This window comes from Drosophila melanogaster, chromosome 2R (assembly GCF_000001215.4).
Source record: "Drosophila melanogaster chromosome 2R".
NCBI classification, from domain to species: Eukaryota; Metazoa; Arthropoda; class Insecta; order Diptera; family Drosophilidae; genus Drosophila; species Drosophila melanogaster.
The window spans coordinates 20587466-20606871 of record NT_033778.4 but is presented as its reverse complement, the minus strand read 5'-3'; the positions used below and the strand labels follow the sequence as shown (position 1 = coordinate 20606871).

The 19406-nt window shown below is 42.4% G+C and overlaps 1 protein-coding gene and 1 non-coding gene across 7 annotated transcripts; both read right to left on the bottom strand.

The window, feature by feature from the left end:
- Positions 1-17: 17 nt before the first annotated feature.
- HnRNP-K (Heterogeneous nuclear ribonucleoprotein K) lies at positions 18-19321 on the bottom strand. 6 transcript variants are annotated; one of them, NM_206184.2, is made up of 10 exons: positions 19128-19321; positions 17205-17255; positions 11209-11315; positions 11058-11114; positions 9281-9324; positions 8347-8419; positions 8178-8273; positions 1253-2176; positions 1021-1190; positions 18-428 (listed from the first exon to the last, which is right to left on the bottom strand). In NM_206184.2, the coding sequence occupies exons 2-10, from the start codon at positions 17209-17211 to the stop codon at positions 398-400; spliced, it is 1509 nt and encodes a 502-aa protein (NP_995906.1). In that variant the 5' UTR covers positions 17212-17255; positions 19128-19321; the 3' UTR covers positions 18-397. The 6 variants fall into 6 exon arrangements, with proteins under 6 accessions (NP_995906.1, NP_001163216.1, NP_995907.1 ...); NM_001169745.2 differs by lacking the exon at positions 17205-17255 and having other exon boundaries at positions 996-1190; NM_206185.2 differs by lacking the exon at positions 17205-17255.
- mir-7 (mir-7 stem loop) lies at positions 718-805 on the bottom strand. The gene has a single exon (NR_048184.1). It is a non-coding gene; the product is annotated as a mir-7 precursor RNA (primary transcript).
- Positions 19322-19406: the final 85 nt, after the last annotated feature.

Here is a 19406-nt window from a genome sequence, read left to right as displayed (position 1 = left end):
GCAAACATCGACTGGGTATATCAAGTTTATGTTTACTTTATTTGTTCATTCTTCTTATCATACAGAGTTTTAATGTTGACTTTCCCCCAAATTGCAAACTGGTGACGACGAGGATGAATGGGGGGATGCAGGCGCTGATGGTTGGGGCAACTCGGTTCCAGTTTCTTATCCATTTGGGGCGTATAATATTCACTTAAATTTAGTGAAGAAATACATAAATTTCTTTCGTATTTGGAGGATGCTCTCTTGCCCTGGGCGTTCGCCAGTTCTTCCTTTTAGTACATTTAAATTTAAACGTGAAACGCAGCAATTCTCGATGGTTATTGTAGTTGTTGAATTTGTTGTTTTGTCGAATGGTGTTGCTATTGCTGTTGTAGCTGTTCAAGTCCTTGCCCACTTAAATGTTTCGCCTGCCATTCTCGTGTACGCTGCAATGGAAAGAGTTGGCGGCAGGATGGCAGCAAGCCAAAGGAAAACATAATTAATGAACTTTTTAATGAACAGCAGATACAGCTAAATGAATGTGGATGTGGATGTAGTGGGATGGGAGGGTACTGGGGAGTTCGTTTTTGGGTGAAATAGTTATACACGATGGATGATTATTATTTTTTTTTTTTTTGCGAGCTGGGACAAGGATGAATTGTGACACGTTTAGTTAGGTAGTTTCCAATGCCGTGTTTAGTTTTATTGGTTAACCATCGATAGAATGAAGAGCACAAATGCACGCCGTAAGAAGACAAGGGATTTATTGTTATTACCAAAGACCAAACAACAAAATCACTAGTCTTCCATACGGAATGCACTCCCAGGAGGACCAATCGGTTAGTTAATATCGAGTTTGGATGGAGTTACGATCAAGCACATATTTTAACACTCGGGACCGGGACGCACAGCAGACACCTTTCCTTCCAAATTAATCACGCGTTTTTTTTTTTTTTTGTGTTAGAGTGTTATTGTGGGGATGGGTGGTTAGACAAATGATAGGATGTGCATACTTCTTATTCAGATTGCGACACCAACCTCTGTTGCAGCAGATACTGGGCCATTTGTATTTGCTTCGGCGTGCCCGAGATGGTGATGATACGATCGTTCGAGTTTGGCAGGGGCTCGTCGATGGTGATGTACGCACTGGACTCGTTGCGGATGCGACGGATGCGGCCACCTCCCTTACCAATGATGGCACCAGCCAGCTGAAACACAACGAACACTATATTAGTTAAATTCTATAAATCATGAAAATATATGCGCCCACCTCTTTTGGAATGGTGACCTGTGTGCTGTTGTTGGGATCATGACCCTGAGGCACATTTGTCGCGGCATTTGGGCTGCCATTCGGCCCACCGTTAGCTCCACCGACAGCATTAAAGCCACCGGCTCCATTAGCACCACCCAGGGTTCCAACGCCGCCATTAGCACCGCCACTCAGTCCGTTACCCAATCCACCGGGTCCGCCTGGATTCTGACCAAAGCTGCCCAAGCTGGGCAGGCTGCTAGTGCCACCCTGGTTCTGGCTGAAGCTACCAAGGCTTGGCAGACTGTTAGTGCCCTGGGCCTGTCCAAAGTTTCCGGAATTTCCGCCAAAGTCGCTGGGTCCACCTCCGAAACCGTTGTTGCCAAAGCTACCACCTCCGAATGGTCCACCGGCGCCACCGCCAAAGCTGTTACCGGCAAATCCACCAGCACCACCAGCGTTGTTGCCAAAACCATCTACATCACCGCCACCGCCATTGGCCCACGGATTAATGAACGGATTGTCGCGCTGCCCCATTCCAGCACCGGCCACAGCTCCACCAGCGGCGCCGCCAAAGCGATCAGCTCCGCCACGTCCGCCAGCATTGCCGCGTGCACCGCCAGCATTGAATCCTCCACCATTGCCACCGGCTGCGCCGCCGGCAACACCTCCAGCGCCTCCTCCGTTACGATTGTTTCCCCGCTGACTTGGACGGGTACTGCCACTTCCAGTGCCATAGCCACCGTACTCATCGGCATATACGCGGTCAAAGTTCATAGGATCATAGTTATGTATCGCCCCCTTGATGGGAGTGTCCCGTGTAAGTGTGATCACCTCACGAACCGCTTCGATGACCTGGCTCTGCTTGCCAACGGTCTGCACCACTCGATCTGTGCTCTGTGGTGCCACATTCGAGAAGACCTTCAAAAAGCGGCAGCCGATGCGCTGTAAAATGCAATAAAATGAAATAAATTAGTATATTAAGTAAAACTATGCCATTCTATTCTAGGATATAGCTAGCATTTTAGGATTTTAAAATAATTAATTTCAGGTACCTAGCACTTGTTCTTTATTTGCACTTTTCTGTATTAGTCATATTTTCCTAGAAAATCGACGAAACAAAAATGTATCATCGTTGCCATTTTAAAAACTGCATATTCCATGGCTAGGTATTACATTTTCCCAGAATTTAGAACAAAAGGACACACACTGAGCGCGGCAAATCCTGGTCAAGGTCCAGTAAAGGCCGAACCTAAATCAATTTGGCCATGACATTGCCCCTGGGTCCTGACCCGAAACTATTCACAAGTGTGTGTGTGTGTGTCCTGCATCCTGGCACAGCGGGCAATCGCTCCTAATCAGCATGAAGCAACGACGCGGCAGATGTTGGACATACATAGTTTTCTACCTGCGCTGCCACAGCGATTCAGGATTCGGGGCAGCTGTTTGCTCTGCTCTGCATGTAAAGTGGCAGGAAGTGCTTGCCCCCCCTACATATTTGATATCCTCTCCGATATCTCTCCATCTCCAGCTCCTCGACTTGCCTTCCTTTTCCCTGTCTGCGGCGGAAGTGTAAATGGGGAAATTTGATAGCCACTTAGGAGGGGACGAACAAGAGGCTCGCACTGATTTCCGAGTGTGTGAAGAGTGTATGAGTTTGGAGGCCCGCTTCCGCTTCGAATCCCCCGTTTCCTCTGGACCCTTTCCACAGTTCGTAATTGTCCCCTGTCGCCTGCCCGCGTTTCCCATTTTTATTTGTGCCTGTGCGCGTCTGATGATTGCATCATTCCTAAGCCCATTGCGTGCTGTGAGTGTGGTGTGGCAATGACCAAAGGCTGCGTCATGTTGCTCCCCCTAGTGTCCCTCTCCCTGGCGACAAAACTCGTTGCGTGTGCTCCAGACAACAATGGCGACATCAAAATTCTGAAGTATACCCCCCGCACCCAGCGGCAGCCTTTTGCCCCACAATTGGGGCCTGTTCAATGGCCAGGGGAATAGCGTTGAGTCACACAGTGTAGTGTATGAGCACACAGGACGACCATGTTCCATGTCAGTGGTCATTCAGTGAATCAAAAATTATTAAATTTAAACATGACAACGGACTGTATCTGCTGCTCTGCTTGTTTTATCTTTATAGCTGTGTGCGTGTGGATCACGAAATATAGCATACTTTTGGACTTCGCATGAAATGCTAATATAATGTAAAAAGCTAAACTAATGGCTCTCAGCTATAAAAAGAAGCAAGCTAACTCCAACACATAACCATGCACTAAATTTAATATTTTTGGCGCCCAACGGGGGGCCACAAAAGTTTCCACAAACTGTCGTTTGGTGGCGCCACTGGTCTAAATAGTTGATTATGTATAGAACTTTACTAAATGCCATTGAGCGGGGGGCACACACTAAGTGTTAGTTTTATTTCACCAGTTTGTTTTATAGCTTTCCTGTATTGTTTATAACACTTGATATTAAAATTACACTTTGTTGTATACCTTTTAAAATGTTCACTTTTAGCGCGCACATATTTTATTTACTTTGGCTTAGTTTTTTTTTTCTATATTTCGCGAGTTTAAGGACTCTGCGAGAGCTGGCACAGGAACAGGAGCAGAAGCAGGAGCACGAGGACCGTTCCCGACCAGCGCCAATGTCGAACTAATTGGGTTCAACGATTGCCAGTTGCCATGTAAGGAGAAGAAGACGCAGGCAGAGAAAAAAAAAATGAAAACACTCGCACACACAGACACCGAGTTCACACACTGTCATGAAAGGCAGAAAGGAATATGTACACGGGAATACACGCACACACACACACACATACCGAGCAGAAGCAGCGACTGCGGCAGAGGTCGCTCTGCTTCTTCCCTTCGTCCTGCGGCTACGGCATTTGCTGCTGTTGTTGTTGTGTGTGTGTCACGGCAGGCCAAAAAGGAAACGCAGGCTGCTGGGACAGCTGCTTCTCAGCTCCCGCTGGCAACGAAACGGAACCGGTGTATTCAGCTCTCAATTCAAAAAAAATACATATATAAAAAGGAATAAAAATTGAAAGGATAACATCTTCAACAACTCGAAGTTTGCATACTCTTGATAGTGAAAACTATATCTTGCTTTTTATCTCTCTCACATCGAAAAGTTTCAATACAAGGATAATAATTAGGAGGACACTTATAGAAAGAATAGACTATCGTGTCAAATTTCTTGCCCAACTAAATTCGCAACTTTATTGCTGTACAAACAGCTCATAAAAAACTATAACACCCTCCGTTGCGGCATAGAAAGTTTATTTTTTTTTCAAAACGCATGCGCAGATGGGGAAAAAAAATAAATAAAAACGAAAGCCAATGTTATGAGCATAATCCAACAACACGCCATAACTATGTACATATGTGTATATTGGCAAGTTTTCGAGTGGAAATAAGGGAAAACAACAAATCGCCTACAATTGATAAGCAAGAACAGAAATGATAGAAGTGGCATCCATCGAATCATATGTGCAGCATTCACTACATATATACGGGATAGGATAGTCTTCCATTAAAGGATTTCAGCTGGCTTAGTAATGCGCTTAAGAGCTGCCAGCAGAAAGAGCATGAAGATGGGGAGCGCCGTCTTTCGCAAAGAAGGACTGCTAATGGCAATCAAAATTCACTTACGACAACTGCAATTAAAAAACTTTTACGTTCTTATGCACACACGGAAATACAAGCAAACCAAAAGAGGAAACGAACGTATTTGAAGCACCACGCTCACCGTAAGGATATGGATATATAAGTTACATATTCACGTGGTGTACGTTTAAACTTTAAGCCAAATTCTTGGCAACAAAATCTAGATCTTCTACTTGTACTTTGTTTTTCATATATGCATATCTATGTGAATGCTAACACAGTAGTATTGTAGCTACTGCATATTTCTGTTGGTGTTAGGGTACACAAAACCATCGGGAGAATGTTGAGCAGTCAAGGATGCGGCAAACGAGTCGGAAGGAAGCATCAAACTACTAATTTGATGCCGAGCACAGCGCAGCGAAAAAGGAACCGGATATTGACGAAATTCCACTGCCGCCGCTCTCCGTTTGCCCCACTGAAGAAAAAGTTCCCTCTAGGAACTTATTAATCAAATGATCAAAGGGAGCCCAGAGCCAACTCAAACCCAAGCGACAAATCGCGCTGGCTGCCAAAAAAAAGAAGAAAAATAAAACGAAAAACTATCAGGAAACCAGATGTCGCTGGCGCAGGACTCGTCGTTCGCTTCAGCTGCCGCAATTCAAGGAATGCCTACGAAAAGGGTGCCCCCTTCTTTCTTACCATTTTCTGAAAGCTATACAAGGTTGTGCTCGGCACTCGCATTTAATGTCATTAACTTTCAAAATTAAATTGCAGAGAAACGGGGCTGGAATTTAGAGCTCCAATTTAGTAGCATTTTTAGGCGCCAACAAAGAACGTGAAAGGCAAGAATCATCGAATACTAAGCGCAAATAACATTGATAGCAAAACATTATATATTGGTTCTACAGTAATACATTCAGATCGAATAGAAATGAAGCACCCTGTATCCCAGTGCCGAGTGGTATGTTATGCGTGTGTAGGTAGCACCTGTTTGGCATTCATTAAGACGAACAGCAAGCAACAAATGTAAGCCGCAGGCAACCAGACGGCAAAGCAGGCAAGCGGGCTGGAACAAAAGCCAATGGCACGCTCAATCCTCCTCAAATGCATTTTAGGGCATTTCGGATTTACGCACACACACACACATCCATCCATGCACAATGGATGACGACGGCTGCAGGATCAGCATGCCTGGTGGAGTCGAAGTTGAAGCAGCTGTCGCTCATTATTGTGAGACCCTGACAGATGCCTCCTCTCCTGCCTCCTTGGCACAGGACAACATTTTAATGGGCAGCTACAACATGAAACACGAAACAGTTGTCTATGAACCGTGTGAGCCTATAAATATATGGGGTCCATGTATCCGCAACACATGTCCCAAGGAATGCGACAATTCTGGATACCGAGATTCGGGGGAATATGTTTTAAAAATAATCTAATCTAAGGCAGCTAAGCTGCAGTTCAACTTGATAGATGTAGGTAGGATGGAGAACCCAACCTGGGGAAGTAATTATGATAACCCCAAAGCGCAGAGATGAGCACAGGAAAACCGGCTTTGTCAGAAACTCGCGGGAGCGGGAAACGGCAGAAGGATAAGGCCAAATGGAAAGGAAACAGCTGCTTGCAGGGCCAGTTGTGACCATTGCTAAGTAGGACGACTTCCTTTTCTCAGCCAAGACGCAAACGAAAGGGGACCATATTCAAAAAAAAAAAAAAAAAAAAAAAAAAAAAAAAAAAAAAAAAAAAAAAAAAAAAAAAAAAAGGAAAAGAAGGTAAAAATGCAGAGAAAACAGGCAAACACATGCTAGCACAAACTAAGGATTCTTCCCATTCTGATCATCTGCTGTGACCATCAAAGCGGCAGACGGCAGCTGCAAGGATGCTGCTGCGAAGGAGCCGCGAGTCTCATCTAAGAAATTCATAATAACAATACACAGCAACTTAAGCAACAGAACAGAAAGGAGGCCATGATGATGCTGTAGGAATACACGAATAAGACGTAAGCTTTTTGTTTGCCGCCGCGGACTTGTTGACCTCCATAGAAAACAGCGCAGCAGCGCAAAAATATGAATATGCAAGAGCAGAACGGAAAAGAACTTAACAGAAAGTAGAAGGCACTTTTAATCCAAGGCGGCTTGGGCAGGACAGCGTTCCAATTAAAATGCACCCCAGCCCCTCTCGTCGCTAATTAATGAGCCAAGCCAAATTGCGGATGGTAAAAAAAAAAAAACAAAAAAGCGCCCATGCAGGTGCGAGAAAAGGCGAGAGTTCGCCAATTGATTCACACCATCGCAGCCCACACTTCGGAATCGACCCCAATCATCCCAATGCCACAGCAGCCAGCCTCTCACATTGCGAATTGCGCAATTGAAAAGCGTTTGGCGTGTCCGGGAAGCATTTTCACAACCCACCTGCCCTTTGGAATTTGCCAGTGAAGAGCCGGCTGCCAAAGTGACAAGTGCGTTATGAAAGCCTTGGCACAGACGTCAGCAACAGATTCCCCAACTGAACGCCATTCCAAACGCTCATTGATGGAAATGCATTCTACTGTCGTTGCCACGGTGCAAGGACCTGTGCGGTCGGAGAACGGAGGATCTATAGGAGGCCAGGCCACGGCGCAGCAGCATAACTCGCATAAAGTTTTCGATTTAACCAAGCGCAAAGTTATGTTGACGGGTTTCGGCTTCACGTGACTGCCGCCGCAAACGTTCGGGATCGTCAAAAACATGTCACAAATTCCCACTAACAATGCGGGCTTCCTCACGTCCTGACCTGCTATACTCCCTCCTTCGCATGTATGTATGTCCTACGCCTCTCGTTTCCACTATTCGCTCGTAATAGGCCCAATTAAGTTAGCCTTCATTTGTCATGGCTGGCTGGCTATGTCAGTTGACCGACCGCAGGACACTGGCATTATATGGCATGGATAGTATAGTGTAGAGCCGTGTGAACGCCGCACATGCGAAGGCACAACTGGGAATTACATCAGAAATAGCGGAAATACTTGAGCTAAATATGTAATCAGCAAGAGCCTTGGGATCGGGGACATCAATATGTGACAGGTCGTGTAATAGTCGTATGTCCGTTGTCTGTCCATTGGCTGTCGTTTTCCCACAACAAAGTTCTGCTCGGAACGCAATGTAATAATTGGCTCGTATGAAAATTACACGATCGATATAAAATTGTAACATTATAATTATAAAGCCATTCTATGTGAAAACAACAATAAAATACAACCGTAGCTAATAATATATACTCATATAAACTTATTACCATGATAGAGGTCTTAAAAACCCAATTCTATGTAATCTAATACACTTGATGAAATCAAGGTTACTCACATCGCGGATCTCCTTGATCTTTTGTCCACCTTTGCCAATGACGCAGCCGGCCAAGCTCTGGTGTATAAGTAGACGCACATCAAAGTCCTCGTCGCGCTGTTGAAAGAACGAATATATAAGGGATGCGTTATCAATCTGGAGCACAGATGCAATGGCAATGTTGGCTTACCTCCTCAAAGTATTTCAGCATTTCGGTGATAATCTCCAATGTGGACTCTATATCCGCCGATATTTGGATGGTTCTGTTCGAGCGATTAAACGTGCATAGAAATTGTTTTTTTTTATAGTGAGTGTTGGCGAAAAAAGAGAAAGAAGTGAGGGGAAACGCATATTAGAGTAGAACATTAATTGAAAATTATTTAAGGTCTAGACATTGTGTTCTTTTTATTTCTTTCTGGTTTATTTTTGGGGTCCATGGAACAAACTTTGGCAGAGAGATTCGGTGAGATAGAGAGAGAGAACAAGAGGGCGAGCGAGCAAGTGAGATTCTGTCCCTATTGCCATGTACAACAATACCACACAAGGACACACAAGACGCTTGCTGGGATTTTTCGATATGGACAAATGGATGATCTCAGGCCAGCGGATGGATTGGCCCTTGGCTCTGGGCTTAATTCCGATTTCGGTGAAAATAACCATAGGCCGTGCATTTTGGGATGGATAGTTAATCGGGGTACTTGAGGTGCGTTTGCGGATTAGTATGCGATTAGGATTAGGATTAGCCGGAGAGCGAGATCAAGAGACGGAGCTAGTTAGATTGCGGCAAGCTTGGTTGCAATACTACTACAAATACGGATCGGGACACCTAGTGCCTGATATACTTTTCGTTTTACATTCTTTTTTTTTTTTTTTTGCTTTCGGGTTGTGGGGAAGGACACATCACAATGTTCATGTACTTATTTATAAATGGGTACAGCTAGCGCATACAGGACATACAGAGAGATCTATAGATGGGCTAAGGCTATATTTAAGCACGAAACACGAGTACCACTCGGCTCGGTGCTTTTGGGGTTCCACACAATATACGAGTATAGGATATGCATTGAAGAGATGCGATTATAATCTAGTAATTGGTAAAAGGTTAAAGTTTTTTTGTGGTTTACCGTTCGGGGCCTTGGGAATCGTCGACAGACACAGTGGCTTTATACTGCGCCCCACATTATTCACACATATTTGGAGACACGGGCGGGCGGGCGTACGGTCAGGCAGGCGGGCGGGCGATTGATGGGCGGGCGGGCGTTCGAACGTTCAGTATCGGTTTCGGTTTCGGTTTCGGTCGATGGACGGGCGGGCGGGCAATCAGATAGGCGGGCGGTTGGTCGATGGACGGGCGATTTGGTATAAGTAATCGTATATCGGTTGATTGTTTCGCCGTTTTCATTTTCATATATATATAAAAAGGCATTTCACATAGGGAGGGGGGAAGGTCACCCACACAGATACAAACCCACATGGCACATGGAAATGGGGATTCGCACGCGTATATATACAGATATTAGAATATATATATATAGATAGATATATATAGGCGTTTGTAGCCAGATTTTGTAGCATAATGTGCACGGCAACAGGGGGTGCAATTCGATTTTCAATTCGATTCGGGTTTCGACATCGGGCCGGGCCAGTTTCAGATTCAAATTCGGGTTCAGATACGGATACAGATATAGATCCGAGGTTACCCCAGTACCCGGGTGGGACATATAGACCAGAGACCATGGACCAGCGGTGCAGAGTGATGGTGCGGGCGGGCGGGCGTTTGATTGGTTGGTAGTTGGAGGTTCGATTCGATCGATAAAGTTCGGTTCGGTTCGGTTCAATTTGATTCGATTCAGATGAGCGGTTGAAGATATTTGTTGGACGTGCGAACCGACGACAGTTTGGTATATATATATATATTTATATATATATTGGTTTGTTCAAATCGAAATCGAAATCAAAGTCGATTTGTTGGTTACATATGGGGTGTACGCAAGAATAGAGAGAGAGAGAGAAGAGAGAGAGAGAAAATTGTTCATTTAGTTAAAAGGTTAATTAGCGGTGTAAATTTATCGTTTTATTTTCATGTTCTTTTCTTATTGAGTTATACAAAAAACCGAATTTTTGTCCAGGTTTTGATTAAATAAAGCGCCTTTAGTATATATTACATATTGCATCCAAGCATCATGGATTAAATTCCCCTACAATTGTAGCAAATTTCAAATGTTTCTTTTGCTTTCAGTAACGAAACGATAAATAAAGAGAAACAGAGATTTGCGAAATACGGTGGTAGCCAAACAGAGAAAGTAAGAGATAGCATGAGAGAAAGAGCGTTAGCCGAGTGCAAGGACCCGAGTTAGTGAGAAGCGTGTTGGTTTTCGACTTGGATTTGGGTTTCTCCAGGACCGCCGCCTACATAGAGATCGATCGATCGAGAGAGAGAGAGATATATAGTGGGGAAGTGAGAGTGAGCAGTAGAGAAGGGAAATTTCAGGGACCATACCGAGACACACAAGACAGGGTTCTCTTTTTGGATTCGGTGTTGGTTTTCTTTACGTTTTTTTGTTGTTTTTTTTTTTTTTTGGAATTTCCCAGCTTAAACTCGAGCTGGAGAATTGGACGGCTGCCAGAGACAAGGCGAGAGAATTGAGAAAGAGGTGAACAGAGAGAGGGAGACAGAGTTCGCTAGAGAGGCACACAATGACAGAGGCAGACGCTTTCGGGATTCACTGGGGACATGGATTCGATTTGATTATTTTCGCTTGTAAGTTTCTAAGTTGTGGTGCAACAAATAAAACATAATTGTAAATAATACTAGACGCTTCAATAGTGAATTATGCGGTTTGTTTGTCTATCTTTTTTTTTTGAGCTGACTATGTCATGTTCATATGTCTATTATAGTACCTGAGTCCTCATCTTCTGAATGTGCTGTCCTCCTTTGCCAATGACAGCCCCAGCAATCTGTTGAATTATAAAAGATAGATAATATTTTGCAGTTCGTTAATGATGGCCATTGGGCATTACACTTATATTAACTTAGTTGTAATTAACTTACACTGCTCGGAATCAGTATGCGAACGGTCTCCTCGTTGCGGCGATTGCGCTTCTGGTCCTGTGGTCCCTCCCCTTCATCGTTCATTTCACGCTTCATTCTCAGTCTCTCTGCAATTGGAAAGGCGGAATTCGGAATTCGATTAATCTCGCAATTGTTTAGCCAACTATGTTGATCTTTGGCCAGTTTCGGTTCAACTGACACATAAAATCGAACTGCCACTGCCTCGAGTCAACAACTCTCGGCATCTGTAAATCGCTGTGGGCCGAACAGAGTTGTCAGCTTAGCTACTAGATGATTTGGCTGGCTAGAAAGTTTACATAAGAAACTACAAGCTAATTGTTTAAGCCAATCTGCGGAATATCTATGATACAATTGCTATATCTTTCAAACTGGCGTATTAATAATGGCCTTTTGAAGACCTGGCATCACTGATGAACAGATTCAGAGAAGGCATGAGGTGAGTCGCAGGTTTGTTGTCGTTTTTTTTCGTTATTTTTTTTTTTTGCCCACCGCAATTGAATAACAATTTAATTCAGTTTCCATTTCAGAGCTAAGCTCTGTGCCTATTCGATCTGGTTCGTGCCGCAGCTGCACTTGGCTGCAATTCATCTCGGTGGCCCGCGCGCGTTGCACTTCCAATTTGGGAGGCATCAATCATCAAGTATACGCCCTGTGCCGCACTACAGGCCCCTAAAAGCCCAGTAAGCGGAAATGCCAGACAGCCAACGCTCCAACGAAACCCCCTATATATAGTATTTCTATAAAAAATATTCTTGTGTAGCACTGCATATGTATGATATATGTATATATGCTGGCATAATTGAGCAAGCCAACATGCATAGCAGCAACAATACAAATTGTAACGAAAAATTATAAATTTATAGAAAGGGAGCTCTCGGGGCAGTGGGTTACAGTTGGATACAACAATTGTTGGCCTTTGTGCGGAACGCCCACGGCAATAAGTTGAAATCCCTCATTATTTCCAGGGACCTGAGGTTTTTTTTATTTCTATATATTCCCTAAAACTGAGTATCTCGGCTTTTGCACAAATACCTATTGATTTAAGTGGAAATGGCAATTTGTATCATATCAAGTATCAAAAGAAATATTTGTTGGTCATTCTTAAAAGTAAAGAGTCTGAATGCAGAGTATTCACACTTCGTTGAGTCGAAATTAGTTCAAACGTCGGTTCATTTCATTGTGGTTTCACATGTCAAAACGCCAATTGTCCAAGCTGCTGTTAAGTTGTCAAAAATCTTTTCGAAATAACAATGAGCAAACAGCAGCTTCGGCAGATTAAATGAATTTTTCGAGGGCTCAAAATTTGACTCGACTTGAAGTACAGGTGGTGTAGTAGTACATTATTTGAAGTGTGAGTGGGAAGATCTTAAAGAAGTGGTAGCCACCTTCAAATCGAAGTTGATCAGGCCTTTGGATGGTGATGCAATCCTAATTGAAAGCATTTGGCCATTGGATTGAACAGAATTCTACCAGGAATATTGATTTCCAAGTGACAATCAGTATTGAAATGAGAAATTGCTGCACTGTTTAAGTATGAATAGTGCCTATTGTCACCAAGTTACCTTTTTTTGTTTGTAAAAATATCACAAGGTTTCACTAATATTATTATTTTTGGCAAAGATCTTGTAGATCTGCTTCTCACATTCACAGACTTGATTTTTTTTGTATAGCTCTATAAAACCATGGATCTGAGGATCCAATCAAATGAATAGAGCCAGTGCAGTTAGCACCGCCCGAGAGTCCTGTACGAAAACTAATGAACTCGATTTACCAGAACCGGGGCTATTTATACCGGAAAAGCCAACTATTTAATGCCTAAGGGCTGACCAATCGGAAGCTATAGGATCGGTATATAGACAGCGGAAATCGTCGGCCAATAGAAATCGTACAAATCAAGTGACAATACCGAAAACAGGGGAAGTTACTGCTTTTGGACACCGGATGCTAGGCAACCAGGATAATTGTACTGGACTGACCATAACAGAAGCACTACACTGACCATAGAATAGATAAGTTCCTATGTACGAAATGGGGGCGAATACCCTATATACGGATACAAAATATTGCTATCATGGAAGGAAAGTGCAGTTTTCTATTGGAACTCTACATATGTGAGATATGGATTCATTATATAAAATTGGGTCCTCCTCCTCCTCCTCCTCCAACCGCAAGGTATTTATACATACTATATCATATAGTAGTCCCACAAATTGTATAGTAATTTTCTATGCATGTGTGTGTGTGGGAGGACTGGGTATTGGATTTTAAGTTCGACATTAGTCTAATAACCAGGGCTTTTAAATGGCGCAAGGGGACTGCAGTTTCTTGCAGGTACATATATGCCTTTTGCTAGGGAACTTCAGCTGATGTTTTCACATTATGCATATTTTAAGGGCTAAATAAACGGATCCTCGGCGGAGTGGGAGGGCTGGCGAAGTTGAGGCAATAAGAGGCGGAACCCGTTTGTCTAAGATAGCAAATCGTTTAACTATTGATAGAGCAATCGCCATATACGTTTCGGTCCGGTCCAGTCCCTCGAACTAAATGCCTGTGAAATGCAACAAATTGCGCTGACCTGGACAAATATCATTAAGGGGGCGGCCCACGATGACGTGGCATTAGACGGTGCCTTCAATGCATCAAGGCTACTTCTGCTTTGCATGTGCATCGCATGGACATGGATTATTCAGGCAAATTGCAATAATTTCAAAACTCCAGTCCTTTCAAGATGAACCTACCCAACCCACGGCACATGTGCCACATAAAGAACGGGGCCAGCCAAAGTAATAACTAATGAAGCACTGGGAGTATTAACAGCCGTTCCCAACGGGTTGGCAAACTAATTATAGGGTAATTCCTGCGACAGAGCACTACTTGGACCGCACCATTAACAATTGGAAACCCTCAGGAGCGGAATAGCAATTTAAAAATCGAAAAGGACCGAAGATTGCTTCCGTTTTTATCAGCACCTTCTGATTGCAGTTTGCGTGAGTGTGTGTGTGTGTGTGTGTGTGTGTGTTGGTTAGACGAGCGATAGAAGAACTTTTCCAGCCACAAATTTGCCACCTAACAGCTTCCCAGGAGCAAAACGAACGGTAGGAGCTGGCCGGAGAAAGTTAGCAGGCTGCTCGCATTCCTGAAAGTGACATAAATGACAGGTACACAATTATGTGAAAATCATTTGATTGCTGTCCACATCCTGTTCAAATAGCTTTTGACAGCGCACACGCGTCCAGCCAGCCAACCAGCCCACAAGCCACCCTCTTCTTCGCTTGCGACCACCCCCAAAATGCCACCCAACAGCAACAATAAACGACAATAATTTAAGTTGCTCGGCCAGGTGAGTGCTTGGAACTTTTGTAACACCCCTCTCTCCCCCTTTTTTTCTTTTTTTTTTTTTGTACATACATATATCCCCCCTCGGGCCAATACACTAATACGCAGGTGGGCTTTCTGACCACAAAAACGCAAAGACAGCAACAACAATGGCAATAAAGGCAAAAGGGGAACCGCTGGAGAGTTTATGTCCAGCGGGACGTGGCAAGCCACATGAAAACGCGGTTTGTGGCTACCCAGCAAAATGCAAAAAACAAAAGCCGAGAAAAGGTTAATTTCAGCTAAGTGAAAGCTGTATGCAAATAGCCCAAAAAACAGCTGAAGCCTTGTGAATGTGAAGCTCTTTTAGTTGGAACAATAATAATTATTATAATTATTTTCTAAATTGCATTATGAAATGCTAATCAAAATGACACGTGTGCGTTTTACAGGTGTGTGAAATTCAATAAACTTAAAGGACGTTGTTCTAGCGTGTCATTTATCGCGACATTTATCAAAATAAAACAGTTTTATGGGATAAATTTTCTAAAATGATCAGATCCCGAAAAAGCATTTAACATTTTGCGTCATTCGGCGTATATGAATTAAAGTGTAACAAAGCAATTTTCCAATGTTGTAAGCCATTTTCTTAGTTTTGTTGACTGTCTTGTCCCGCCCTTTGCAGAAACAACATGTTTTAAAATAGATTGAAACAAGCAGTCAATATAAGTATATGATTGGTAATATTTAATTTGAAGGAATTCAAGTCACGTTTGTATCGCTCCACACATGTGAGTGTGAGTGTGTGTGTGTGTTCACGCCTAAAGCCGTCCTTTCTCCTCCCACATCCTGCCGTGCATTTTGCCAGCGTAATTGGGCGTTGGGTGTATGCGTTTCAACTCTATAATTTAGCGGAAAAACAGCTAATGGACGTCATGTCTAACCAAAAAGGAAAAAAAAAGGAGGGAAAAGGGGAAAAAAACCGAAACACAGGAAGGAATCAGGTTGAGGATATGGCCACGAAAGTTGGGCACCACGGGCGGAAATGCATACAATTGACAATTCTCATCACCCCCGCGCTGCGTGTGTGTGTGTGTGTGTGTCCTGTTTGTGCTTTGTGGCCTGTCCACTTCAAGGCTTTTATGGACATGTCAGCGTGCTTAGCGAGCAGCCCGACTCAACTCAACTGAACTGAAGCCAACCACCCACCCACCCACCTTTCCCCCCACTTCACATCGCGTGTGACCCCCACAAATCGCAGGCAGGCGGGGGTGAGGGGTAGGGAGTTCAGCTGGTCCCTGCGCTAATAACTAATGTGCTTATGGCGTGTGCCATGTAGTGGTTGCTGCTCCGCCAGGCGAGTCTATCCCGTGGTATTCTATTCTAGTCCGCTCTGTCCTGCTCGGCTGGCTTCTCTCTTCAGTCGTCCATTTATGTTTCTCGACCAACTTCCACAGTCTGATTGCTATAGTTCGACTTTTCTTTGGGTGGTGCACAAAGAGAAAAACTTAGTGACTTATCAATCAAGACAAGACAAAAACCATAAATAAAAACCCATATGAATCAGCAAATCATTAGTACAACGTAATCAATGCATACACAACTTTTACATTTCTCAACTCATGTGATTTCTGAGAGAAAAAAAGGAAAATATTTTTCAGTGCACTCCCCACCCTTTTCACAATCGGGCTAGGCAACCCCTGAAGTTGTTGCATTATTAAAAGGCTTCGATTGAAAAGTACTTTCCAGTCTTCCCACTCCAATTCTCGTAGCCCCTTCCCCCACAACTCCATTCTTCATTATTTCCCTTATTGCTTTGGCTTTATCTACTTCTGCGTTTGTCAACTGCATCTCTCGACAATCCAATCCATCCTTGGCTAATTAATTGGAAATATAAGAATTGCCCGGCAGCAATAGCAATAACCGAACCCCGTCAAGGTTTGAAAATCAATAAAACTCGCTTGAACACAAAACGTGTTTAAGGCAATTTTTTCCATCGTTTTTATTTCTTTCAGTGATTTGCATAAAAATATTTGTGCTTCTTCTTTTCAGCAGCATTTTTTCGTCTGTCATTTGAGACAAAAGCCATCGAAAATCATCGAGTGGAACATGTTTTGCAAATTTCGATTGAGGCGGTAGAAGATTTTACCAGCGAATGGAAGGAATGGCCACTTGTGAGCTAAAAAAATACACATTTCTCTGGGTAACCAACCAGCATAGCAGAGTTAACCCATATAAACAGATGATAGTTTCTAGGAATTCACCTTTGTATATATGCGGGCAGCGCAACATAAGCGAGATGTTTGTGGCACTTATTTGTAACAGGAAAGAGATTCATGTGGGAAATCAGCAACATCAAAGCGACCTACATCCGACAACCAATTACTATACAATTGCAACTTCACAATAATATATATATTTTTTGTTATTTATTTCGTTTGCCCATGCTGCGATGATTGCATTGAAAACATGGCAAGCAACATACATTTTTTATTCTGCAGCGCAAAGCTACCAATGACAATATGAAATGCGAGATATATATACATATGTATTTACACTATAGCAGCGAATTTAGGCCAATACACATGAATAATAAATATTACATTTAAATATTTGATTTCTTCGCATCTTGAATTTAACAAAAATTTAGCGATACTTACTTGTCATGTTCTTTATTTAACGATGACAAATTGCAAACCTCGATAAATCAGCTGCAAAGAATATATCGTGGAACATAGAGTAATAAAAATTACAATAATTTTCGAGTGTGTAAAACTATTTTTAAATTGTGAAGCAATACGAAATTTTAATCGCTCTGTATACTTGCGTATTTGTTAAAGAAGCAACCTTACCAACTGCAGGAAAAAAACTATAGAAGTTAAAGACGTTAACTTATTCACCAACTTAATTACGCTTGAAAAATGAGCATAAATTATGACCATATTTTCAAACATTTTACTGCAGAATGTAATGACTGAAAGATACTTTTCCTTATGTGCAAAAAACTTATGAGAAGCAAAGTTTTTTAAACATGGTATTTAACTATAATTATTGCATATATTATTCTTATAATTTATTCTTTTTTTTACTGTGTGTTAAAACTAACAAACAATATGAACATGATTTTAATATGTTAACTTGTTAATTTGAAAGTGCCAGAAATCTGCGGGTAGAATAGTATAGGTGACTGACTCTTTAGTTCCATGGAGCAACAAATACCAAGAGAATAAACAAAACGAACTATTTAGGTGTGTCTCTGAAATATCTTACAAGTCAAATTTGGTGTCATAGAAATTTTGTAAAAAGAATTGAGCAAACAACTGAGATTTTCAACAAGTCATGCCTATTGATTTGTTAATATAATATATATTTAAATTTTTAAGCAATACTATTTACAATTTGTTTGCTGACCAATTTGGAACTCAACACATTTACGTGAGAATTCAGTTCAATGTCAACGAACGCGTGCAAATAGCCGCGAAATATCTTTGGAATTGCTTCACTCGAAATAAACGCTAGAAACAAACGAAAAATACCTCGGCCAAAAAAGGCAAATAAAAGCGAATTTTTTCGCAAAACTGGAAATCTAAACAGAGACAAAGGAGATTCGTCACAATCGCCAAAGAACGAAAAGCAAAAGTTGCAGAATTGCTGAGAAGATTTGCAGACGGAAGAAGAAGAGAGCTGTTGTTAAAAAGCTGCAAATGCCAATGGGTTAATGAGGGGGAGGGGGGCAAAGAGAAAAGAAGAGGAGCAATGAAGAGAGGGGGGAGGCAAGTAGGTGGTAATAAGCTGCACCCAACCAACAAGCGAAACAACAACAGTTAGCTTCCATTTGTATTTTTCTCTCTCATTAGCCTCTCTTCGCCATTTCCTCTGCCTCTCCGTTTTCTACGTACCTCATCGATTGATGCTAAAAACTATGAATAAAATATAGGTTAGGCCTTTTCCTTATTTGTAAAAAGCCAACGAGCGTTGAACTCGTCTTGTAGCGTGGGAGTTTTGCTTTCGGAACAACGAAACTATTTTGTTTTGATTTTATCTCAGCGAATTATAATGAAATTTATGCACCGGTGTAACCGCGTGGAGATAAAAGAAAAAGGGAAGCAACGAAACGAAAAGAAAAGAAAAAACAGCAAATGTGAAAAACAAAACAAGCGACTAAAGCGATGGGCCAATTATAAAAACAACAACTATGCGACTCTGTACTTTAAGTAAAAGCCGGCATGCGTGCGAGCAAGCGAGAGAGGCAGAGAGAACAGGGCGGCAGAGCGAGAGAGAGCTAGGAATATTTCTGTGTGCCCTGGTGGTTGTAATAAAATGAAAGGAAGAAAAACTGTAAAACTCAAGCGCCGAAGCCAAAAGAACGATTTTGGGGGTGTAGTTAAAAATCACACTATATTGCTATAAAAAATCGGCATGTATTGGCGAATCTTTTTCTTAGAAATGTATTCAGGAAAACACAAGACCACACAACACACACACACATTGCTTTTAGCCTGGTTTATTTGCCTCGCAAATTCGCTTTTCATTCGCGTTTCCCCAGGCAAAAGATAAAAAAAAACTGTAGAAGAAAAACTCACCTATCGGGATGCCTTTGTTTTCCTTCAGCTACGAAGACTTTGATGCCACCGAACTTAATCACTTAACTTTCAATTGGTATTCAACACGATTTTGTCCGCCACTAAACACTGGCTGGTAAAATATTATTCAAAATATGTATAGCACAAACACACTAGAGCTGAGTTAAAATGCACAAAAGTTAGAGAGGAATTGGAAAATGGCGTATCACCCTGTCATCGATACCTGGACTATCGATATATGATGGTTGAAAACGGTGGTTTAACACTTATTCTTAAAAA

What these genes read in the sequence shown, in the direction of transcription:
- HnRNP-K (NM_206184.2), bottom strand. An exon ending in TTCAGAAGATGAGGACTCAG is followed by an intron (nt 9,325 to 11,057) that starts GTACTATAATAG and finishes TGTGGGGCGCAG; the next exon opens with TATAAAGCCACTGTGTCTGT. An exon ending in GATTCCCAAGGCCCCGAACG is followed by an intron (nt 8,420 to 9,280) that starts GTAAACCACAAA and finishes TCGCTCGAACAG; the next exon opens with AACCATCCAAATATCGGCGG.